This window comes from Melitaea cinxia, chromosome 20, assembly GCF_905220565.1.
Source record: "Melitaea cinxia chromosome 20, ilMelCinx1.1, whole genome shotgun sequence".
Lineage (NCBI taxonomy): Eukaryota > Metazoa > Arthropoda > Insecta > Lepidoptera > Nymphalidae > Melitaea > Melitaea cinxia.
This window is the reverse complement of record NC_059413.1, coordinates 11,886,498-11,912,520: the sequence shown is the minus strand read 5'-3', so window position 1 is coordinate 11,912,520 and position 26,023 is coordinate 11,886,498. Positions and strand designations below refer to the sequence as shown.

General features: G+C 35.1%; 1 protein-coding gene across 1 annotated transcript in view; it reads left to right on the top strand.

The window, feature by feature from the left end:
* The window catches only part of LOC123663277 (fatty acid synthase-like), a 74,647-nt gene that overhangs the window by 11,302 nt on the left and 37,322 nt on the right, over positions 1–26,023 (top strand). Inside the window, exons 2-16 of the mRNA XM_045597966.1 lie at positions 3,153–3,345; positions 6,704–6,824; positions 10,753–10,956; positions 11,026–11,142; positions 12,203–12,366; positions 12,984–13,126; positions 19,253–19,456; positions 19,608–19,797; positions 19,876–20,044; positions 20,855–21,024; positions 21,384–21,544; positions 22,240–22,424; positions 22,546–22,665; positions 22,811–22,920; positions 23,048–23,238. Of these exons, the coding sequence (XP_045453922.1) occupies positions 3,153–3,345; positions 6,704–6,824; positions 10,753–10,956; positions 11,026–11,142; positions 12,203–12,366; positions 12,984–13,126; positions 19,253–19,456; positions 19,608–19,797; positions 19,876–20,044; positions 20,855–21,024; positions 21,384–21,544; positions 22,240–22,424; positions 22,546–22,665; positions 22,811–22,920; positions 23,048–23,238 (2,442 nt within the window). The remainder of the gene's footprint in view (positions 1–3,152; positions 3,346–6,703; positions 6,825–10,752; positions 10,957–11,025; positions 11,143–12,202; positions 12,367–12,983; positions 13,127–19,252; positions 19,457–19,607; positions 19,798–19,875; positions 20,045–20,854; positions 21,025–21,383; positions 21,545–22,239; positions 22,425–22,545; positions 22,666–22,810; positions 22,921–23,047; positions 23,239–26,023) is intronic.

The following is a 26,023-nucleotide window of genomic DNA, read 5'->3' as shown; positions in this document are numbered from 1 at the left end:
ATTTTTTCTATTATTGTGTTACATTTTTTTTTATCCGTGCCGCGAGTTCTTTTTAATTATATAGAAAAATGACTTTTCTTGCTAGAAATGCTCCCTATTTATGGTAAAATTAAAAAAAAAAAAATGATTTCTTAATCTTTGTGTAAATACCTTTAAAATGATATGCGCCATTTTTGGCCTGAACTTATGGAGGCCTATGTCCAGCAATGGACTGTGATCGGCTGAAATGATGATGATGATGATGATGAATTGGTATTTTAATGCAATCAGTGCAAATTTTGATTAAAAAAGTGGTTATATTTAACATTACCTTTAATAGACAAACGAGTTTAGTGCGGGTAATTGGTGTGTGATGTAAATGACCTTTACTTTGAGGAAGGTGATTCAAATTCATATATATATTGATTATGTTACAAATATTGTTTTGAATATTTATTAAATTTATTATTGCAACACTTTTTAAAAATATATGAGTATTATTTTGTGGGTAGAAATGAGATTAAAAAGAAAAAATATGAACTGGGGAGGGTAAGATGTAGGGTAAGAGTAGTGAAAGATTATTTCTATTAAAAAAATATTGTTTTGAATTTAATCATATGTAAATATGTGACGATCTAGAAAATAAATACAAAAAGTGAGTATTATTGCAAAGCCTTCAACTGCTAATAATTAGTATTGAACAAAAAGAATATATATATATACATATATATATATATATATACATATTTTCTTTTTCGCCAGAGTAATTAAGTCGTGTTGGCTGAACGATGACATCGACGCATTTAACAAATGATCGGTTGAGATTCGAGTTCAGTCGTTGCAATTTACTAGTCTTTTTTCCTTTTCAAAATCTTTTGACGCATATGATACGTTAATATTTTCATCATTTCGGCAATGCTTCCATGTTGCTTGTGTGCTACCTTCGAGGTCTTCGGAGTGAGAAATGTCACTGAACTTGTTGTGGCACTTCTCCACGTGGTAACAACGACGACACTCCTTGTTGCATTGCAAAGCGATCTAAGAAAAATACGAGAAGATGACGTCTATTACAACTATGAAAGCGACTAAAATAGTACAAGAGTGCGCCGTCCCGATGCCGATACAGATTACAATCGAAGAAATACGGTCTATAATCAAAGTTGAAATAAGTCATGCATTCAGTGCGTTCCAAAATAACTTTGATGATATTAAAGTCGAGATATCAACTGTGCATAATTCCTTGCAATTTATCAATGACATGAAAAGAGTTGTGTCATCGCTTGAGCCAGACCCCAATAATAAAGAACAAAATGGGCTCAACGTTTAAGTATTGAAATAATTGGAGTGCCTGAGACAAAAAACCAAAATTTGTTGAATATTAATACTTTAACAGAGTCTGACATTGATTTTGTAACTCGAGTTACTCCGAAGCAAAATAGCTCAAATAAATCTAGACCTAATATATAATAGTCCGTTTTCTCGCCAGACACAAGAAAGACAATTTTTTGGCTAGATTTAGAGAAAAAAGTTTGACGTGTTGTGATATTGGCTATAATATGCAAAGCAATAGAATTAACTTTAATGATCATTTGACCAGCTTAAATAAAACTTTCCTTCATAAAACTAAGGATCTGGCGAATCAAAAAAACTATAGATTAATGTCGGTTAAAAACTGTTCAGTTATGGCTAGAAAAAATGACACGAGTCCTGTTTTACACACAAATTCGGAAAGTGATTTAAAAAGAATATTATATGTTATTATTATATTGTGTATTTCTACTAGTTTATTAATATGCATGTGCATTTAATCTTGATGATCTGCATGTTCAAAATTAATTATTATATTTAATGTTTCGTTCATAAGTGTTTTGAATTTTATTGTAAATTTATTGTTTTGTTAAATCTTACTTGTAATTCTTACACTAGTGAATTTCATATTGTATACTAATTCTCCTTCTGTAAAATCTTTTTCGCAATTTTTTATAATTTCCATTTTTATTGATAAAATTGCTTACTCTAGTATGAGAGAGTGTTACTGTTATTGATTTTAATTTTGTTTATTTGTACTTATGTACTCCTTATTCTTTAATTTACCCTAATCTATTTTTTGTTTGTTTATCTGAAATTATGACAATTGAGATGAAATTATTAGGTAAAGTATTACAAAAAAATTTTGTTGTAATTTTCATTAATTTTGGTTGCTCTAACGTGGGATTCTATTTCTTTATAATCTTTATTTATATTAATTTTAGATTAACGCTTGCTGTTAATTGCTTCTTTGATGGATACCTGACTTACGACTTATTACCAAAATGTACGCGCATTACGTTCTAAAACATCTGAAGTCGACCACAACTTTTAACCGGAACAATTTTATTACAATGATGACGGCCGCTGACCGACGTATTCAACGAGATCAATTGTTACTGTGTTAAATCATAAAAAGTCATGTTAATTCGCCTTATCTGCTCTTAAGATTGTTTTTCGATTGTCCACGAATTAGTTCTAGATGTAAAGAGATATTCTGCGTTCCTGCAACCAGGACTAATTTCGCACGAAATTTATTTTTTAACAGAAGTTGTTATAAGTACAACAAGTTGTTGCTAGACTGCGATATATTTGATCTTTCATTAATCAAAAAATTGTCATATTAAAAATATATGATCTAATGGTAATGTTAATTGAAATTAAAAAATTATTATTATTACTATCATTTTACAATAATTTTTAATTTAAATAATCTAAAGTTGTTATTGATTGATACAATTGTTATTTATTATTATTATTGTAATCGATATATTGAATGATTTTCACACTCTCTGTAATCATACCAATTATTTCAGTTTGCTTGGTTTCGTAAGGCGCATCTACGCCATCCTTATTATGTGTTAACAATATTTGGAAACTCTTTTGGTGATGATTTTCTAAATATTATGTGCTAAAATATATCAATAAATATATAATAATAGTAAATAAATAAATAAAGATTGCCACGTTTTAACATTAGTTACATTACAAACTTAGGTAGCGTACCCAATGTTATCAAACAACCTTGACGTTAAGGGTGTGTGATCAAATTATAACGAGATAAATAATTTCATCATTTGGATACTTACATCCATGGCAGTTTGTTTTCGAGAGATCGGTTAAAACTAGTATTTTATTTCTCCCAGGTCGACCTGATATCAGGAGATAGTCGTCGCTGGAAAATGACTCACCCTGACATCCCGCAGCGTACTGGCAAGATAAACAATCTGGATAAATTTGACGCTTCCTATTTTGGCCTTAACTACAAAGAGGCACATACTATGGACCCCGCGTCAAGGATCATTTTGGAGAGGACGTATGAAGCTATCATCGACGCTGGTGAGAACAATATTAAAGTCTATGTAGTCGTAATTATGAATAAAAATCAATAATACTTTATTTGAACAAACATCCATTCTTTATTGTCAAATTGCTTAAAATATATTCATCGTTAAATTTTAAATACATTATAAGAGTCAAGAAATTAACGAAATATTACAGAGTATATCTCCGTCGTCTGTAGTTCCATATTGTTAATGAACTAGCGAACCGCCCGGCTTCGCATGCAGTACTGTTACTATCAACAACAAAAGACATGTTATCGCTCCTCTGCACCTCGGTGACGTGAGCGCAGCTCTCGAACGACTTAAACCCAAGCGATCTGCAGGCCCTGATGGTATTTCGGCATTCGTGATGAAAGATTGTCGCCCAGTGCTCGCGGAACTACTGTTATATATTTTTAATTTGTGTCATCATTCATATTTCCCAGTGTCAACATTCATATTTCCCAGAATGTTGGAAGGTTACACGTGTCGTTCCAATACCTAAAAAAGGTAAAGGAACGACTATTGAGTCCTTTAGACCTGTGGCAATACTGTCTACACCGGCGAAGGTGTTCGAAACAGTCATTCAGCGAAGTATAAAGGAACAGGTAGCTTCGTATCTGTGCGATGCTCAGCATGGCTTTTGACCTGCGCGAAACACAACCATTTTTTTATATTTTTATATCACTAGTTCGGCAAACAAGTGTACGGCTCACCTGATGGTAAGCGATTACCACGCGACCCAATCCCCAAACCCCCCTAGGAGCTCTGGTCACCTTACTCACCGACAGGAACACAACACTGCTTGAAAACAGTATTATTTAGCTGTGGTCTTCTGTAAGGTCGAAGTAGTACCCCAGTCAGGCTGCTCCATATTTTGAGCAGGAAATTCCTGCTGTGCCCTACCTCAGTTCCCTGCGCCAAACATAACCTTTTAAATGCCCCGAGGTACTTGGTCCCTCACGTTGATGCAGGGTTACAGGTAGATGCCTACAAGGTGGATGGCACTTTAAAAAGAGAAAAATCGGTCCGCGATCTTGGTTTTCAGTTTGATGCCAAATTAATATTCCGCGAGCATATCGTAAATATATGCAAAAGAGCGTTCAAACGATTAGGGTTTGTTATTCGCACAGTTAAGGGATTCACTAACATCAAAGCAATCTCTTTACTGTATGATGCCCTAATAAGAAGTCAGCTTGAGTGTAATGTGGTAGTATGATCTCCACACGAAGTCAAATACAGTCTCATGCTGGAACGTATTCAAAATAAATTCACCAGGTTTCTTTACCATAGGGATACACGCCATAAAGGCGTGTATCCCTTGTATCCCTTGATTAATCCAACATTGTTTGTATTGGGTATGGTTGGATACAACAAGTTGGAGACTAGGACAGAGCTGGCTCTGGCAACTAATATTTTAAAATTATTCGGTGGTGTTGTCAATAATTCAGGGGTACTGCAGTGGATAGGTTTGAGCGTACCCGATAGGTATCTACAACGAAGGCGGCGACCGAGCTTATTTGCAATACCCCACGTCAGAACCGAGCTAGTGCGCAACGCCCCCTTGCTCGTTCAGTCAGAAGGCTGAACTTGGTGGCTGACACACTAGACCTTTTTTCTTGTTAGTGGAGTGAATTCGCAAAAGTTACTTTGTATATAATATGTTATGAGAAATGAATTTAATGTTTTTATATTTATTAATGTTAAATTGTTTTGTTTTAAGTATTATTGTTTAAGTCAGTTAATTCTTTTTTTAATTGTAGTTTTAAATTTATTTCCTTTTGCTTTTTGTCTCCTTTACTATGTCTAATGAATTGGGTTATGCCTGTAATACTAGATGTAAGAACAAAAATGAAAATGAAATGAAAAAAATGTTGACACCTCTAAAATTATCAGTAAATATCTACCATATTATGTGTACTATACATATACACCTTTCTCTTGAATCAATCTATTAATTAAAATAATCCGCATCAAAATCAGTTGCGTACTTTCAAAGATCTAAAGCCCTATGTATATAGGGACAGATAGCGGGAAGCGACTTTGTTTTATAGTACTCGTATGTAATGAAGACAAAATACTAATGACTTGATGTTATAACATCAAAGGTAAAATAGTCAGAATTAATTTCCAATTATCTTATTACAAAAAAAGAAAACCTTTCTTTTATTTTTACAACACTGCGTACTACGTACTACGTAAGAGGTACTGAAATCTATGTACGACGCGGCGACGATGACCGTTCATGTCAATGACCAAAGAACAAGACCTATTTCCCTCCGGCGTGGGGTAAGACAGGGGGATGTAATATCACCGAAACTGTTTACCACTGCGCTAGAGGATGTTTTTAAGACCTTGGATTGGGGGGAACGAGGCATCAACGTCAACGGTGAATTCATCTCTCACCTTCGTTTCGCCGACGATATTGTCATCTTTGCGGAGACGCTGGATGAGTTAGGCCAAATGCTGGCCGGCCTCCTCCCGACGTGTCGGTCTCTGTATGAACTTGGATAAGACGAAAGTTATGTTTAACAACCAAGTCATACCGATACCGGTATCGGTCGATGGTACCCTTCTCGAAGTTGTTCAGGATTATATTTACCTAGGCCATACTATCCAACTAGGCCGCAACAACTTCGAGAAGGAGGCCGATAGGAGGATTCGGTTGGGCTGGGCGGCGTTTGGCAGACTCCGTCGAGCCTTCACTTCGAAGATTCCGCAATGCTTGAAGACTAAAGTTTTCGAGCAATGTGTCCTGCCTGTGTTAACATACGGAGCCGAGACGTAGACACTGACGAAGGGACTGGTCCACAAGTTTAAAGTCACTCAACGTGCAATGGAACGGGCTATGCTTGGGGTCTCTCTCAAAGACAGGATTAGAAATGAGACTATCCGCGAGAGAACGAAAGTAACCGACATAGCCCACAGAATTAGCAAATTGAAGTGGCAGTGGGCTGGTCATCTGTGTGCAGGACCGATGGTCGTTGGAGTAGACGGGTCCTAGAGTGGAGACCGCGTCTTGGCAAACGCAGTGTGGGACGTCCTCCGGCCCGTTGGACCGACGATCTGCGTAAGATTGCCGGTGTAGGCTGGATGAGGATTGCGGAAGACCGGGATGTGTGGCGCGAATTTGGGGAGGCCTATGTCCAGCAGTGGACTGCGATAGGCTGAAGTGTGTAAGTGTGTGCGTACTACGTACGTATACATTTCGGTTTGCAGGTGGTCTGTTCTATCTTAAGTATTGTCTATTTAAAATTAACATTTGTTTATGAAGCACTTTTTGATTTTCTTTGCATTTGATACATAAATTTGTTTTTTTTTTTTTGATTTTGATGAATTTGCATGAATAAGAAAGAACACAATTTAATCCTCAGGTTTCAATCCAGAGGAGCTACGTAATACCAAGACTGGTGTGTTCGTTGGTTGCTCCGTTTCAGAGTCTGAGAAAACTTGGTTTTATGACAAAATGCATGTAAACAATTATGGAATGACAGGGTAAATATGTTCAAAAACATTACGTTTTAAATCTAGCAAATTTTTGCCTGTTATTGTATCTATAAATTGTTTAAGAAAACATAGGAATGGCATGTGTATAATTTTTTTCTTTTGTTCTACTTTTTGCGAAAGGCAGGTTCATTATGATAACTTTGTATGCATTTAAGTAGAATTAGGATTCTAGGTTCTGAGACTTTTTTTAGTGGGCCAAAATCTGTTCTATTTGTATATAATAACTGTCAAATTGCTTAATTGTGTTGACTTGGTACGCCAATACGACGACATATTTTAAGACGTCACGGAGCATTCATATACTAAAACTGACGATAATGAAACAAGTTTTTCAGATTTTTTAGAGTTCCCGACGTTTCGAATACTTTACAGCAACCACAAACACAACGTCACTCGAAACTATCCTATATATTATATTAATATTTTAATTAGTCCTCTCTATGCAGAAAATGCTGAGAAAACGGTACTTTCTGTAGTGAAAAATAAATTATAAAATTTGATAAAATTTAAAATTTATGTAAAAATACACTTAAATATTCTGATTTGGAATCATAAAAGCACATTATTGTTTTATTATATTGATATTAAAAATCGTATATTTTAATCTGTATATCACGTGATCACGTATAAAATACGACCCGCCATGGTATGACGTCATACGGACAATAACAAAAACAAAGTTCTGTCAGAGCTGTAAACAGCTAGGTACATATCTATCGACTTTAACTTTAAGGAGTAATACTTGTGTTTTTCGTTAGTGCATTTCATTTTTACCTATTTATTATTAATCAGGCTTCCGATCTGCCGAATTTCGGAATGTTAAAACATCTTTGTAAGTATTACTTGTTATATTATATTGCTTTTTTTTTTTTAATGTAGGTATATCTAATTTGAATAATATTGTTTTATTCCTTATGTTACCACAAATTAAGATTTAATAGCTTTTTTTATGCTAGTATTTGTACTGTGTGGCTACGGTAGTAAAGAATATAGCCAACCCCTCTCTTCCCGTGGGCGTCGTAAGAGGCGACTAAGGGATAACACAGTTCCGCTACCACCTTGGAACTTAAAAAGCCGACCGGTGGCGGGATAACCATCCAACTGCTGGCTTTGAAATACATAGGCCGAAGACGGGCAGCAGCGTCTTCGGTGCGACAAAGCCAGCCCTGCGGTCACCAGCCCGCCTGCCCAGCGTGGTGACTATGGGCAAAACACATGAGCTCACGCCATTTTTGTCACGAACTTGTGGAGGCCTATGTCCAGCAGTGGACTGTATAGGCTGTGATGATGATGATATTTGTACAGCTAGACACTACACACCAACGATAGCTATTGTAATTCATTATTTTACACAAATTTGGGTTTTTTACCCCTTCGTACGACTATTATCGTGTAAAAGCCGTGGTTAGGGAAATATCGTGGTTAATGTTTTGAGGTTAAGTTTTGCTTATTTAGAGATATTACAATACCTTAGAGCTCCGCGTCTGACTCCACCTTTACTCCAGTGCTGCGGCAAGTGCACTCATGTTCCGTTTCGCAATTTTTACACGTTATTTTCGAACAAATGTACGTATACACGATCTCGATTACAAGATCAACAAACGATATGAACTGTCGCTTAACGTCATATGCAACTGACTCCAATTTAGTTTCGGTGCTGCAGGAAGTGCACTCATGCTCTGTTCCGCGACTTTCACACGTTATTTTCGAACAGGAGTACGTAAAAACGATTTCTACTGCAAGATCAACATACGATAGGAACTGACGTTTAACGACTGACAAATAGACACTTTTAAGCAAAATAACGCGTCACTTAGCGTTTCCTTCAAAAACAATTAAAAGACAAATGCATTATTTAATAAGAAACATGAATATACGTTGTAAACGAAATGAAATAGAATCTGTGAAGCGGCTTGGAAGGAAAAGCGAAAAACCAAGGCCAATAATAGTGACGTTTACTACTATAGGGAAAAAATTAGTATACTACAAAATAAGAAAAACATGGAAAATAGCGCCATATATTTTAAAGAAGACCTATCCACTCAAACTTCTAGAGAAAAGGAAACAATCACAAAGTGAAATATTAAAATATAAAGCAAAGGTTAAAAAGCTATAATTAAATATGATAAACTCAGTATTACACCAATACAAACGAAATGATTATAAACGACCATCGAAAAATAGGCACCAACATTCTATCTCTCCAAACCATAATGGCAAAAATAACATGAAACAACTTTCGAAAAAGAATAAAACGCAAATTACAGCATTTACGCAACCAAAAACAAGTTTCGAAAAAACTAAAACTCTATGAAAATTAACAATCAAACTTTTACATCAAGCATTTAGCAACCAACGGGGCCTCCTCCACTACTTCAACACCCAACACAGCTTGTCACCGCGGAGGAGAAAAGCAACATTAGTTTTTCTCTTGACTACAACCTTCCTAGTAAATACGACATAAATACACAAAAGAAGAAAACAATAAATAAAAGAAAAATGGAGGAAATGAATGAAAATGAAAAGAAAATGAAATGCCATTTTGAATGTAACTTTTTAACCGACTTCCAAAAAAGGAGGAGATTCTCAATTCGACTGTATTTTTTTTATGTATGTTACATCAGAACTTTTGACTGGGTGGAGCGATTTCAACAAATTTTCTTGTAATCGAAAGGTGGTGTGTGCCAATTGGTCCCATTTAAATTTATTTTAGACCTAACAACTACTTTTCGAGTTATATCTAATAATGCGTTTTTACTTGACGCTTTTTTCGTCGACCTACGTTGTATTATACCGCATAACTTTCTACTGGATGTATCGATTTTAAAAATTCTTTTATTGTTGGAAAGTAGATATCCCTAGTTTGATACCATGATAAGGTAACCAGGATCTGATGATGGTAGCCCAGAGAAACCGAAAGAAACTCTTGAAAATCCGCAATAACTTTTTACTGGGTGTACCGATTTTGATAATTCTTTTTTTGTTGGAAAGAAGATATCCCTAGTTTAGTACCATGATAAGGAAACCAGGATGTGATGATGGAATCCCAGATAAATCGAGGGAAACTCTCGAAAAACCGCAATAACTTTTTACCGGGTGTACCGATTTTAATAATTTTTGATTTAATCGAAAGCTGATGTTTGTCATGTGGTCACATATACATTTTATTGAGATCTGATAACTACTTTTGGAGTAATCTTTGATAACGCGTAGTTACTTGACTATTTTTTCGTCGATCTTCGTTGTATTACTCGTCGATGTAATTGAAGTCGGTTTTTTTTTCGTTTGCGAGCAAACACAATTATTAAAATTAATTTTAAAAATGTTTAAACATTTTATTGCGAATGTGATTTTAATTTAATTTATAGAGATTATTTTAGTGAATTTGCTTAAATTAAATATAATGAAATAAATTATATGATAATAATTAAATACTTTGTCAACGATAATGTATGCTAAATGAAATGAGAAATAAAAGGGCTAATTTATTTATTTATTTATATAAGAGAGACCACAGTTACGACTCTCATCAAGCTTGTATACTCCTGTATCTTGTATATGACACTTGACAGATAGTTATTATTTACTTATAGTTTTTGGCGGCTTCAGTCCTCCAGTGATCACGGTTGGTGTAAATTATCCGAAAATTCGGGCATCTAAAAAACTTAATAAACCGCGGAAAAATCCGTAAAAGCTCTTGCATTATAATGTATGAAATTCGTGTAAACATTAGAAAACGAAAAAAGGCTGAATTACATGCAGTCTTTTTTTAACTTTCTAGTTAAATATGTTGCCAGTCAAGGTTTTTATCAAGGTTGATATATCGAATGATACATAAAACAGCACACTAATGCAAATTTAAACAAACAATTTGATGATTTTCAAAATTATGAATTCTGTATTAAAACAATTTCAGCTGCTCCAAAACCATGATAGCTAACTGCATCTCTATCTGGCTTGGGGTGCAAGGACCATCTTTTAGCTTGGACACAGCTTGTTCCAGTTCTCTTTACGCTTTCGAGCTTGCCTTCAAATCCATACGTAGTGGAAAATGTGACGCGGCTATTGTTGGAGGAGCAAACTTGTGTCTTCATCCTTATATATCTTTACACTTTTCTAGGTAAGAAAAATTATTTTTTCTAGGTGACGTAAAGAAGCGATATATTATTAATCTGCGAGACTTTTTCAGGATGGGTATACTATCACCTGACGGAAGAAGCAAGAGTTTCGATAATAGTGGAAATGGTTATGCCCGTTCTGAAACTGTTGGCGTTTGCTTTTTACAGAAAGCAAAGGATTCAAGAAAGTAAGTTTGTTATTGTTATGTATATTTGTATAACGCTTCAGCCTGTAATATCTCACTACTGGGCATAGGCCTCTTTCCCCATGTAGGAGAAGGATCAGAGCTTAATCCACCACGCTGCTCCAATGCGGGTTAGCAGATATATTCCCTACTATGAGTAACGATCGCTATCAGGTGTACATGATAACAACCGGGACCGACAGCTTAACGTGCTTTCCGAGGCACGGTGGGGAGACCCACAAGGACTGCACAAACACCCAGACCACGGCAAACACTTGTATGGCCAATACAAATGTTTGTCATGTGCGAGGATAGAACCCACAACCGCCAACGCAACAAGTACAATCCATGGCTGTAACCGTTGCACCAACGCGGCGTCATATTTGTATGTGTCATACATGTATATTTGTATAGCTGGATAATATTTCGATTGCGTAAAATTTATTTAAAACATACTCACATTTTTTTTGCCAAGAGAATCGGAATAGCGGATTCAACGGGGAAACACTGCCTGCATTTTTGGCAGAATTCCACGCGGACATGATTTACATTTCGAAATTCGAATTCAAAGTTTCGAAATTAAAAAAAACATACTAACATACTATGTGGAAGCCAATGTATCAAATTAATAAATAAACGAATATATCTTTGGAGTCAGAATTTATAGAGTAAATAACACGGGGCAATTGACGTTTTTTAGTCAAGTATTCTAATAAAAATTTTCTCTGGATATGGTAACCAATTCTTCAACAAAGTTGTGTAGATGTAGGCAAAAATAATTAAATTATTAAACGTCTTAAATAAACGTCTCACACTCACAGCCCTCACTAGGATTAGGTCCTGCGTCGGGGTCTGGAACCACACTCAATACATAAGCACAAACGCCCAGACCACACCAAATAATGACATGAGCAATACAAATGCATTGTGCGGGGATCGAACTCGCAACCGCCAGCGCAACAGCCACATTTTTTTAAACTTTTTGTAGAAACTCATCCATCGTGGAGGCCTTGAAGACCCATATCAATTCATAAAAACATATCAATCGATACCTATTTTTCAGAGTATATGCCCAAGTAATACACGCGAAGACTAACTGTGATGGGTACAAAGACCAAGGCATTCACTATCCTTCTGGTGATATGCAGAAGGTTCTTCTTGGTGATATATATGAGGAGTGTGGTATTCTACCGTCCTCAATCGAGTATATAGAGGCACACGGAACAGGTGTGTGAATTAATTATTTGCAAACAATATTGTATTATAAACTGAATATTAATTTATTAATTTTACATTTTTTTAAATTCATTACTGTAACAAAACGTATTAAGTTAAAATATGAAATTTTTAGTAAGGCATTCGTCACTAAATGTTGCTGTCCTCAGTTTAATCATGCCAATTAAAGTTATACGGGAGAATGAATATACCTTCCCGACTACCAATTGTCAGAGAATAGATAGTTTTGGTTGAACACTAGTTTCTAGTGCTTAGCTAATGCATATCTTCATTGAGGGTCCTTGCTGTGCCTATTGACCAGCTGCTTTTAGAAAGTATCAGGTTTAATGTGACTCTGTATACACCTCGCTAGAATAAATATTATTCTATGCAAAGTCCCTCTTTTATTGTCTTCCTCCCTATCCGTTCGTCGTGTCGTCGCATCTTCTTTGTTTTGTCTTACCAGTGTCTTGGTGTTTACGTATAGTCTTGGCGCACCTGTACGACGACTATCCACTACTAAACTTCGTTAAATTACTAATAAATATTTTATTACTAATGACGGTTCTATCTAATAAAAAATGGAATAATCGGATATGAATGAAATGAGATAATCTTTTTTCGCCCAGGTACCGCAGTAGGAGACCGAGAAGAACTTCAAGCCATAGAGGACGTTATGTGCACTGGGCGTTCCGAACCTTTACTTATTGGCTCTGTCAAATCTAATTTGGGTCACAGTGAACCGGGTTCTGGTATTTGCGCTATCGCGAAGGTATACAAAAAAAAACTATGATATTTTTCTAAAAAGTTTTTTATAGGACGTCTATTTTCCCTTTAGGAATATAAATATCCTGAAAGATCTTAAGCTGATTTATTTTCCAGAGCACTTTTGAATGTAGTATAATTATTGTATTTACTAAGTTACGGTTTTAATATTTTAACACGCCAACTTATTGTAGTCAACGTATTAAATTTTTTTTTAAATTTAAATTACCATACAAAAAAACAATTAGGTTTACATAGTCAAACATTGCCCTTGGATGTAAGGGTTTTTTTTAATATATAAACGATTTATACATAAAATTAAAAATAAAATGAAAGATGAGAAACATGTTGCCGATTTGGAGGCTTTTATATTTCTGATTCTCACACAGTATATTATTACATTCATGTTTCTTAAAAACAAGTCCAGGAATTAATTAATTTCTATGTTCAGTCTTCTTAATACTATGGACTGCCCGGTGGCAATGCTAAGTTAGCGGAACAGTTTCGTACTAATCTAAGACGGAGGGCCGAGATGCATGCATAACTACATAGGAATATGTCGTTCAACAATCATTCTTTTTTTTTATGTCACTAGGTCGGCAAACAAGCGTACGGCTCACATGATGGTAAGCGATTACCGTAGCTTATAGACGCCTGCAACACCAGAAGCATCGCAAGCGCGTTACCGACCCAATCCCCAATCCCCCCAGGAACTTTGGTGATTCTTATACAGTTCTTCAAAAAAAAAAAAAAACATAATTATGAAGGTAGTAATTAAAAGAAATCTGAGAGGTAAGGTAGCTCAGCAAATATAAAAAAAAATGTACATATACATACATGTTAAGTTTACAAAACAACATTTATACAGGCTGTTATAGTTTTTTTTTCAAGAAGTGCATCTTAAGTTTGTATTTTATATTTGTTAGCGGTAAATTATTTTTTAATTCTAGACCGAGATCGTTGTCTAAAACAGGAATCAGATAGGCGCTGGTACGTTTGCCGTATATATTTTTCATTTTAGGTACATTTAATTTTTTGTTTGTGACTTACGTGTGGCAATTTTGTGTTCCTTTAACTTTTGTATATCTAAGTTGAAGAATTGTTCTTTAAGTAAATTGTAATTGACAAGGTCGTGAACGGGAAGTGTTTTACAGATTTTGAATAACAGGTTGTCATTATTAGTGCAGTCCAATTTAATTTAGGGCGGAACAATGTTTTTAATTATTATTATTTGCAATCGATGAATACTATTTAGGTAAGTGCTATAAGTGCGTCCATAACTAATGAGTCCGTAGGATAAAACAGAGGTTATAAAGGCATTATATCATCTCAGCATCATATCAGCAAGCGTGTTTGGAAAGAAATACGGTTTTTTATTATTACGATGTTGGCCAAAACTGCTCTTAATTTTTCACATATACGATTAATATGTGGTTGCCAGTTTAAGTTGCGATTTATTACAAGACCAAGATATGTATGGATAAGTCGTAGGTAATTATTGGTTATGAAGTCAGGAATGACAGCGGGATATTAAATGTTTTTTTAAGAATGTCTCATAAAAAACTTCACACTTAACTACCGTTCCTTCGGATAATTTCTACACCATTCCAAAGGATAACCCTGTATTCCTGTATTGTTAAAACTTTTAATGAGTTCTTGATGGTAAACGGTATCGAAGGCTCGGGGGAAGGCTATGAAAAGTGCAAGAACCTGTTTTTTATCGTTAAGATTATGATTGATATAGTCTGGGAATTTGGACAGAAGCATCGCCGTACTCTTACCTGGCTGGAATCCATACTGATGTTTGTGATTATATTATTGTTTTTGCAGTAGGTGTGAATCTGGTCGCAAACAAATTTTTTGACAATTTTATCAATAGATGACAATAGGGTAATGGGCCGATAGTTACTGACGTCGTCTTTTTTACCCATTTTAAATATTGGACGCACACAATTTGAATATATTGGCGTATTAATAAGATTGGCTACAGCTATTGATATCTTGTCGCTGATATTCTTAATGCCTATTATTTTAATTGCGTCTATCCCAGATGCCTTATGTGCGTTCTGCTTCATAATTATTTTATGCATTTTAGCTGGATTAGCTTATACAAATCGAAAGCATGTAATGGGTTTACTTGTAGAATTATCATCAGGCATTAGTTTAGATTTATTTATTTATTTATTTATTTAAACTTTATTACACAACTCCAAAAAAAAAAAAAAACAACAAAACAACACATCAAGATAACACGTTGCGCAAAAGGCGGACTTAAGGCCGTACAGCCTTATCTACCAGTCAACCTTAAGGCGTAAAAAAAAAATAGTAAAAGTAAGTGTTGAGGTAGGACTATAAAACAATACAAGCAAAATAAACATACGCATATAAATACATAAATATACTTATATATATACATATATACATATTACAAACAAAATATATAAAAAAAGAGAAAAAAAAAATGTTCAAACAAAAGTAAACACACGAAGAAATGTCATGACATGAAGTTATATTTAATGTAAGCCTAAGTAAGATGAGGAGAGTAAAAAGATAAATAAGGAGGGGCTATTGACAGAGTTTTTTTAGGTACCACTTTTTAACCTGGGTTTTAAAAGAAAGTTGAGAAGGAGAGTTCCTGATGTTGACCGGTAACTCATTCCACAGTCTGATGGCATTAACTGTAAAAGAATTAGACACAAAACCAGATTTATGAGAAGGTATGCATAGAGTAAGGTTAAGAGAAGAACGAAGATCCCTAGAATGAGTGTTAGAGAGAAAATTAAATTTAGATTTTAAATAAGAAGGAGCAAAAGGGTTGGAAATTACAGAATAGAGGGTACAGAGAATTCTCAATTTTCGCCTTTCTTTAATCGGCAGCCATTGCAGTTGTGACCGGTAGGACGAAATATGGTCGTATTTGCGCAGCCCATAAATGAAGCGAATGCAAGTATTTTGCAGTCTTTGCAGCTTGATCAGGAGCTCCTCGCTTAAGTCAGGGTAGCAAGCATCGCCGTAATCAATAATAGGTAAAAGAAAACAATTTACTAAATCAATCTTGGCCTTCACGGGAAGAAAATTTTTAAAGCGCAAGATAGAATGAAAGAATGCATAAAACCTGCGAGATATCTCACGAACCTGATCCGCCCAACTGAGAGAGCAATCCAAAGTCACACCCAAATCCTTAACCTTAGAGGAAAACGGGATAACCACGTTATTGAAAAAGAGAGGTGATGTAGGTTGTTGAATTTTTGATAGTTGACGAGAACTCCCAACAATCATAGCCTGACACTTAGAGGGATTGACATTAATTCCAAAATTTTTGGTCCAGACCGAGATACGCGAAAGATCATCATTAAGCTTAGCAATGGTATCATCAAGACGGTCGATGCTAGTTTGTGCATAAAGCTGCAAGTCATCAGCGTAAAGGTGGTACTGACAGGAAAGTATAGAAGTAATAGAATTAATGAATAGTGAGAATAGTAGTGGGAAGAGAATTCCACCCTGAGGAACGCCCGCAGCAACGTCGCACCAATCAGAACGCTTAGAGCCAATGCATATCGCTTGCTTGCGTCCCCAAAGATATGAAGAAAACCACTGAAGAGCAACGTCAGAGATGTTAATTCGAGATATTAGAGCGAGTAACAAATCGTGATCCACCGCGTTAAAAGCGTTACTAAAATCTATAAGTGTTAGAATTGTCACGGATTTGTTCTCCATCCCCTCTCTTATATCCTCGGTCACTTTAATCAGAGCAGTAGTAGTGCTGTGGCCTACACGAAATCCGGACTGAAATTGATCCAATAAGTTGCAAGATAAAAGATATTCAGACAGCTGGCTGTGGACGATAGATTCGAGAATTTTGGAGAGAAACGGGAGAACAGAAATAGGACGGTAATGATTCGGAAGGGATGCGTTAGAAATTTTTGGTAATGGGAGAACCAGAGCCCGTCGCCACAAATCCGGAAAGGTAGCTGAAGTTAGAGAAAAGTTGACAATGTGAGTAACAGCAGGTAGTATAGATTCCAAAATATGAATAATCATTGTGCGACCAATTTCATCACAACCTAGAGCCTTGGATTTAAGTGACAACACACGTTTGCGTACATCGGCATCACTTACTTGTGAGAAACTAAATGTGGACTTTTCATATTTCGGCAGACTTAGGATCGTAGATAAAGTGTCATGTTTGGTGTTATCATCAAAAACATGAGAAGTATTAAAGTGGCGGCTTAGGTCATCAATATCTACGGAAATGTTGTTATTAGAGTTAGTGTCTTTGCCTATACCTAAAGATTTAAGAAATTTTAAAGTGTCTGTAGTTGAGGAGTTACATATTTTATCCGAAATAAATCGGCGCTTGTGATTCCTGCACATTTGGTTACACCTATTCCTAGCAGCTTTGTAGATTGACCAATTGATTTCCGATCGATACAGCTTAAATTTTCGAAATGCACTGTCCCTCTTGGCCATGGCTTTTCGTATATCCAAATTAATCCAGGGGGCTGTCCCGTGCCTCCTTATTTTTACTTTACGTAAAGGTGCGTGCTTGTTATAAAGGTAAGTGATATTAGAACAAAGAAAATTGACCTTAGCATCAATAGTCTGCATCTCGTAAACACAAGCCCAGGGAATGGAAGACGCATCAGTGGATAATTTTTTTAGATCTACATTTAGGAAGTATATTTTTGACCGCGTGACTAAATTCTTCTGCAAAGTTATTAGCAATTAGTTTTGGTGGGAGATTTTGAGCTTCAAATGCCTTCAACATTGTTTGATCCAAAGATAAGTTTATTGTTCTATAGATCTCATTAATAATTTGCCAAATTTTGTGACTATTATTAAAATTGCTCTTGATTTTATTCTTGAAATACGAATTTCTATAGTATTCTGTCACCTTCTGTAACTTATTCCGTATTTTTTTACATTCGTTTAGTACTATTTTATTTTGAAGTTTGTTGGTTTTATGCATTTGCGACTTTGAATAGACAACCGAAAAAGCGTTTTTTATAAAAAAATAAATCTCATTGGGAGATTACATTAAGTTAGTTTTATTCCACTCAGCCTTTTTAAATTCCTCTATGAATACTTTTTTAATACAAAATATCGTTCGACTTTTGCTTTTATAAAAATCATGCTGTATAATATGTTTACTATAGCAGGCAAATACAATTGCGCGGTGGTCGGCCAGTGTGGTGTCGACAGCCGCAGTGACTGGTTCCACTGATGCCAGCACACGAAAATATGATCGATACATAACTTTGTCACTTTGTGCAGGGTGATCTATAAACAGCACATACGATAGTTATGGTTTGATTGCAGAGTGTTTTAATTGTACCCGTTATGTTTTCAAATATATATGACTTTAAGACCCGTTGAGTGAATTTTTTGCCCGCCTTTTTTGTTAGTACAGAGATGTGATTGTATTGTAATTATTGTATATCCCTGAATATTAAACAAATGGCATAATGAATTTGAAATACCCACTACGCTAACAATTATTATATCTATGGAATGTACAGCACAATGGACAATGTATATTAGTTTTGAAAAGTTTTTTTAATGGATCGAATGTTATGATGTAATATGAATACAAGTTAGACTGATTCTGCTTAATTTAAGTTGATCAAAAAATTATTGACTGCTACACAATTAAATACTTCGTTTACTTGAGTGATTTTGTTTATTTATTATTATTCTGCGTAATGTAATTTAAATAATTTTAAGACGCTGTAACAGCTGTTTCCAATTTTTTTTACTGATTCGATTAATAAATAATTTGGCCTTAAAGGACGTTGGTACTTATACGAGTTAGTAAATTATTGTAACTGGTCAGGGCGCGGTATTAGCGGCCGCTTTCGGTGTCTTACAACAGATGTTTTATTTAGGATATGCACAAGCTTAATACTTTTTTGCTTGATTTTTGAATGTATCAGAAATTAAAAAGATATCGACAACTGTCCGAAACATCCTTTTAGCACAGTGAAGTAGAATATTAATATTATTACAAAAAAAAGTTTCATGTGGAACGTGTTCTATTATATCTGCAGAACTACCTACTTGAAGGAACACATTTAGAAGTCGAACATCATATAAGATATAGCTTTCGTATGTCTCATTCAGAATTTACTTTTAGCTCTGCATCGCATATTCGACCGGATATATTCCTCCAAACTTGCACTATAAAGTTCCTAAAAAAGGAATAGCCGCTTTGGTGGACGGAAGATTGAAAGTGGTGACGGAGGCGCAGCCGTGGGGTAGAGGATTGTCTTGTATCAACAATTTTGGTTTCGGAGGAGCTAATGCTCACGTAATTTTCAAAAATTACGAGAAAACAAAGGTCATTTAAGTTTTATTATTTATACAGGATTTGAGATGCTTTATTGCTCTTTAGGTCTTTCGAGACTCCTGATGCCATAAACGAGTATAATGGTTTGGTGATGGTACAGATTAATTATTTTAGTAATTATTGCTTGTATATAAATTTTTAGGTTAATAATGGATTACCATCAGATGATCTACCTAGATTGGTCTGCGTATCAGGTCGCGTCTATTCATCAGTGGCTAGGATTCTAGATGACATGGAGTCCAGAACGGTTGATATTGAGCTTATTAGACTTTTACACGAAATACACAAAAATAATATCAAGGGCCATTTTTATAGAGGATTTACACTTTTAGGTGATATTTGATTTAGACTTTTTTTTGTCATGATGTATTCTGACTCGGTTGTTTTTTAACTTCGTTTTGTCTCTACAGGTTCCACACCAACAAAAAGCGTGTCTTTAGCTCGAAGTACTCAATATTTTTCAGACATCCGCAGACCGGTATGTTTTGTATACTCAGGTATTGTTCAAGAGTCTCAATGGACAAAAATTGCTTCAGAGCTCATGAGGAAGATCCCTGTGTTCGCTTCTGCTATCGAGAGGTTCGTTTAAGCACTAAAAATATTAATGTAAAGACGCTAAATCTTCGATTTTTACGTTAATATTATAGTACCTGGGTGATCGAACTTAGCTCGGTAATTTTAGTAAATCGTGTTTTTGTGAATCATATTTAAATACGAATTACATATCGATAAAATATAAGTAATATTTTTTGATTTTACCGACATAATAATAAAAGAAATGAACTGGCTATTTAAATAAAAAATAGCGAGTGCAATTGATATGTAATCGATCTTGGAAACATGAGGATATGAACCAAGATATTTTCGGTCGATCGCGACCAGCCGGATTTCCCCTGAGTTATTACAAATTTATTGACAGGTGGGAAATTTACCTTCGTATCTAACGATATTGTAGTCATTTTTTCATTGGCTAAAAACAGGGATAAAACGATTTATCTCCCCCAAAATCCCGTCGTAAAATAACTTCGTCGTTTATGAACCGATTTTGATTAAAAAAAAATTGTTGAAAAAGAGAGGATCCCAAGGATGGTTCCATGAAAAAAAAACCAGTATTTGATGATGGAATCTCAGAGACATAGAGGGAAACCCTCGAAAATCGTAGTGAAGACTAGTGCGTTTTTAATATTTTTTCTATCTACTTACGTTGCATTACTTCTCGATGTAATTGAAGTCGGTTTTTCTCGTTTACGAGCAAACACGATTATTTTATTCAACGACCAAATTTTAACAGATTGTTACTACTATAGTTGGTTCATTCATCATAATGTTCATTGGTTCATTTTAACTCATATGTTGATATTAATATATTGATTAACCATTCATTTTTAGATGCCACGAAACATTAAGACCTAAGGGCTTAAATCTGAAACAGATCATAAATGAACCTGACTCTAAGACTTACAACAATGTCCTTAACTCTTTTATCGGCGCCGCTGTTGTTCAGATCGGTCTAACGGATATCTTAAAGGTTCTTAGAATTGACCCAGACTTTATTTTAGGTAAGAAGTCAAACATTTGAGTAACTTCGATAGCTGGTAGATTAGGGTGACAAACGAGCGAACAGTTCATCTGGTGGTAAGCGGTTACCGTAACAAACCACAAGAAAAACATACAACATCAGAAGCATCGTAAGCGCGTTTTTAACCTTGTAGCCTAGCATCCCCAGGAATTCGTAAGCGCGTTTTTAACCTTGTAGCCTAGCATCCCCAGGAATTCTGTTTACTTACTCATCAAAGGAAAATAATACTACTTTAGAGCATTATTATTTGGCCGAAAGATCTTATCTTCTGTGAGGTTAAAGTTCTATCCAATGTGTATGCTACAACTATGATCAATATTATGCATCCCTTGATTTTAGGCGACAGTGTAAGTGAATTAGGTTGCGCATATGGAAATGGTTATTTGAATATTGAGCAGATGATCCTGGCGGCTTATGCTTTGGGTTTGAAGGCTATGGAAAACCCATCCATCAAAGGATCTATAGTAACTCCAACAGTCGACAGCCTTGGATATAGTGAGGTATTTTTTGTTCTTACATAAAGTTCATATTATGATTATACTAGTCAGTTCAGTGTTATAATTTTTTTATAAATTTATGTGTTTTGCTTTTTTGTCATTATACTAGTACCTTCAAAATTTAGTTTAGTTAATATTAGCACTTTGGCTTTAGCTAAAAAAAAAAAATTGGCGAGGCAGGGCGGGAAACTTGTGCAGTAAAGGTAAGCGTTGATGCGCATCTCAATCTCTCTCCCATCTCCTTAAACCTACACCTAGGTCGCAAGTCCTGGAAATTTCTCCGTGCTTCTGCCACACGATGGACCTGGCACCCGCACTTTGAATCCATGGAATGCTAAGAAGTTTGTCTCTTCTCTCTCTGACATGAAATTTTTATATTGATACTAGCTGACCCTGCAAATGCTATTAACCCCCTTCATTCCCCCTTTATAATTTAGGGGTAAGAAAATAGATGTTGGCCGATTTTCAGACCTACCCAATATGCACACAAAATTTCATAAAAATCTGTCAAGCCGTTTCGGAAGAGTATGATGACTAACATTGTGACAACAGAATTTTGTATATAAGATTTAAAGATTACTTATTGAAAGAAAGTATTGTATGTTGTACTTTAAAATATGGTTTCTTATCAAAATTTATTATATTTACGAAATTACAATAACGAAGCGTATTATTACTAATATATGGTTTCTTGTTAGAGTTCATTGTCCTTCGAAGAGAGTGTTCGTTTGATTCCTGCCAACGCAATTGCTATAGAGATCGGACCAGACGGCGTTTTACAGGATCTTTTAAACTGTTTATCCGAAAAAAATGCTGTCCATGTCCCTTTGACAAATAGAACACATCCCGATATTGTACAGATTCTTTTCACGGCTTTAGGAAAGTAAGTAACTAATCTTCATGATACTGATAATATTTTTATATTTTCTGGTAGAAAATTTATTAAAACTTATTTATTAAAATTTATTAAACTCGAGATTTAAATTTTAATATTTTATCTGCAGATTGTACGAAGCTGGATTGAATCCGCATCTTGCCAACGTCTACCCGGTCGTGGAGTTTCCCGTTTCGCAAGGAACACCCATGCTTGCTCATCTCGTCGAATGGAAGCACAGCGAAGATTGGTTTGTTCAATTAACACTATATTGTCATTTGTACTAAGTATAACGTCTAAATTATTCTGAATTACAAAGCTTATAATCACACAACTTTTGTAACTACTTTACTGAGATTATTTTATTTATTAAACGCATTTTCTATCTATTTTAGGAGTGTGGTTTCATATAAAATTATGAATGAAATATTGTTGAATGAAAGGACGGTAAATATATCCATAGCTGATGAAGAAAATACTTATATGGTTGGCCACGTGATAGATGGTACGAATAATTATATAAAATAAAAGTTTAATATACGCAGTTGGTCGTTTTGACGCGACGGTTAAGCAAATTAATGCATTCCTGGTATTGATACAAATATACAATGATATTTATTAAATTACCTCAGGTCGCAACCTTTTTCCTGCAACCGGTTACCTAGTAATGGTTTGGGAAACGCTCGGTATGATAATGGGACAGCTGTACACGGAATTGTCTGTTGTATTTGAAGATGTGCGCTATCATAGATCTACAAATATTCCCAAAAACGGGCAGTTGGAGTTTATCATTTCGATTCAAAAAGGAAGTGGATGCTTTGAGGTTGTATTTTCTATGCTTTATTTCAGTTTTATTAAAATGTTTTAATTTTTGTAGTAGGTACTGATCACAATATTTTTTGTGTCTTATACTCTTGTAAAAGTAAACAGAATATGTTTGAATAAATACAATACAATACAAATATACTTTATTGTACAACCAAAAACAATACAAATAACATAAAAGAGAAAGAAAAAGAAACAAGTGAGAAATAATAATAATAATAACAAAAAAGGAATGTACAAAAAGCGGTCTTATCGCTAAAGAGCGATCTCTTCCAGACAACCTTTAGAAAAAGGACATGAATAAGAATAAAGCGGCATAGAGGTGTACTTTAAAATAATATATGTAAACACATATAATTATATAACCATACATACACTTGAATAGATATAATTACAGGCATGAAACTACATATAAGAGTACATACATAAACATACATACATACATACATACATACATAGATTCATACATACATACATACATACAATATAAACAACTAATAGATATTATAAATATAAACGACAGAGTACAAGAGAAATATAGCACTAAATCAGTAACGATATTATAGCAACTTTAAGTAATGGTCTTTCAAATGGCTCTTAAATGACTCTAATGATTGTGCACGCCGTATACTTACGGGTAAAGAATTCCACAGTCGGGCCGCTTGGACAGATAATGAGTTAGAGTAAAAAGAAGAAGAATGAGATGGAATTTTAAGAAGGAGGTTACTATCAGAGCGGAGAGACCGATCGTGAGAATTCGATAATAATTCAAAGCGTTCTTTTAAGTAGCAAGGCGTCTTCGGATTGAACAGTGAACAGTAGAGAAGCGATAGAGAGTGAGTATTTCGGCGGAACCTAATTGGGAGCCACCCGAGTTGCTTTCGAAAATCAGAGATGTGGTCATATTTCCTTAACCCAAAAATAAACCGAATGGAGAGATTTTGAATCCGCTCGAGTTTATTAAGTTGGTCTTCCCTTAGGTCAAGATAGCAGGTGTCGGCATAATCAAGGATAGGTAGAAGGATCGTTTTTGCTAACACAATCTTTGTGGGGATAGGTAAAATATTTCGTAACCTGCGCAAAGAACTGATCGCACAAAACATCTTACGGCTTAGTTCCTTTACTTGTGAATTCCAAGCTAAATTTCGGTCAAAAATGACGCCTAAATTTTTCACTTCTGTACTGTAAGAAATGATATTGTTGTTAAAAATAATAGGTGGCAGAAGTGATTCATCTAAGCGACGAACCAAACGAGAGCTACCAATAATAATAGCCTGACTTTTCACGGGGTTTACTTTCAATCCAAAAGAATTACTCCAGTTAACAATTTCATTTAAGTCTGAATTCAATGAACTAATTGTAGAAGGAATATCAGTTAGCTTGGAGTGAGCATAAATTTGGAGATCGTCAGCGTACAGATGGTAGCGAGAAGTTATACGAGAAGTTATATTATTAATAAATATTGAAAATAGTAGAGGCGATAAAACGCCGCCTTGAGGTACACCGGCATTCACGGTTAGCCATTCAGAGCATGAGTCTTGGACTCTAATACGCTGACGACGACCATTTAAATAACTATGAAACCACTTAATCACTGATGGAGATATATTGAGAGATTTAAGAACAGCCAGTAATATGTCGTAATCTACCATATTGAAAGCATTACTGAAGTCGAGCAATGTCAATACAGTAAGTTCCTGGTTATCCATAGCCAATCTGATGTCATCAGTAATCTTAACCAAAGCAGTAGTTGTACTGTGACCAGTTCTAAAACCCGATTGGAATGGATTCAAAAGGTTGTTTGAACAAAGAATAAATTCAAGCTGATGATATAAAAGACGTTCTAGAACTTTAGATAGGAATGGGAGAATGGAGATAGGACGATAATCACTAAGTGAAGAAGCATTGCTTTTTTTCGGGAGAGGAATGATTTGGGCATCTTTCCAGGAAGAGGGGAATGTACTGGTCATAATGGAGTTATTGAAAATTGAAGTTAAAATTGGAGTCAGATAATCAATAATAGGAACAATCATTTTACGGCTAATACTATCACAGCCGACAGCATCAGATTTTATAGCTAAAATATTTTTCCTAATATCACATTCGGTTAGTTGAAGAAAGGAAAATGAGGATGATGTTGGAGCTAAACTGGCTGAAAGAAGGTTAATAGTATTTAACTTAGTTGCATAATCAATAGCATCAGAAGAGCAAAAGTGATGGTTTAGTTGATTGAGATCGATAGCATTAGATTGTATGTTTGCATTGAGTATTTTGCCAACTCCAAGAGATTTTAAAAATTTCCAGACTCTGGATGTGTTACTATCTTCCAGTATAGATTTGAGAATATGCCGTCGATGTGTATCTCTACACAACTTATTGCATCGATTCCGATACTTTTTATAAATGGAATTGTTTTCTTCAGTTGGATTCGACCTATATTTTGCTTTTGCCAAGTTTTTCCTCTGTTGTAAAGTTTTTATTTCAGGAGTAATCCAAGGTGCTGGTAAATGTTTTATTCGAATTCGTCTGATTGGTGCATGAATATCGTACAGTTGAGTTATTAAGGAGTTAAGTATATCGATTTGTTCATCAACTGGTCTACCATTCACCGCTGCCAACCAGTCGATCTTAGCAGCGTCTTCCCGCAAGCGATCCAAGTTCATTCCACTAAAGTTGCGCTGAAGAAGAATACTTGGTTTTGCCTTTGGAGGGTTGATTTTATAAGAGAGAAATAGAAGATCGTGATATGAGAAAGCAAGTGCAGGGCATTGACCATGTTTCAC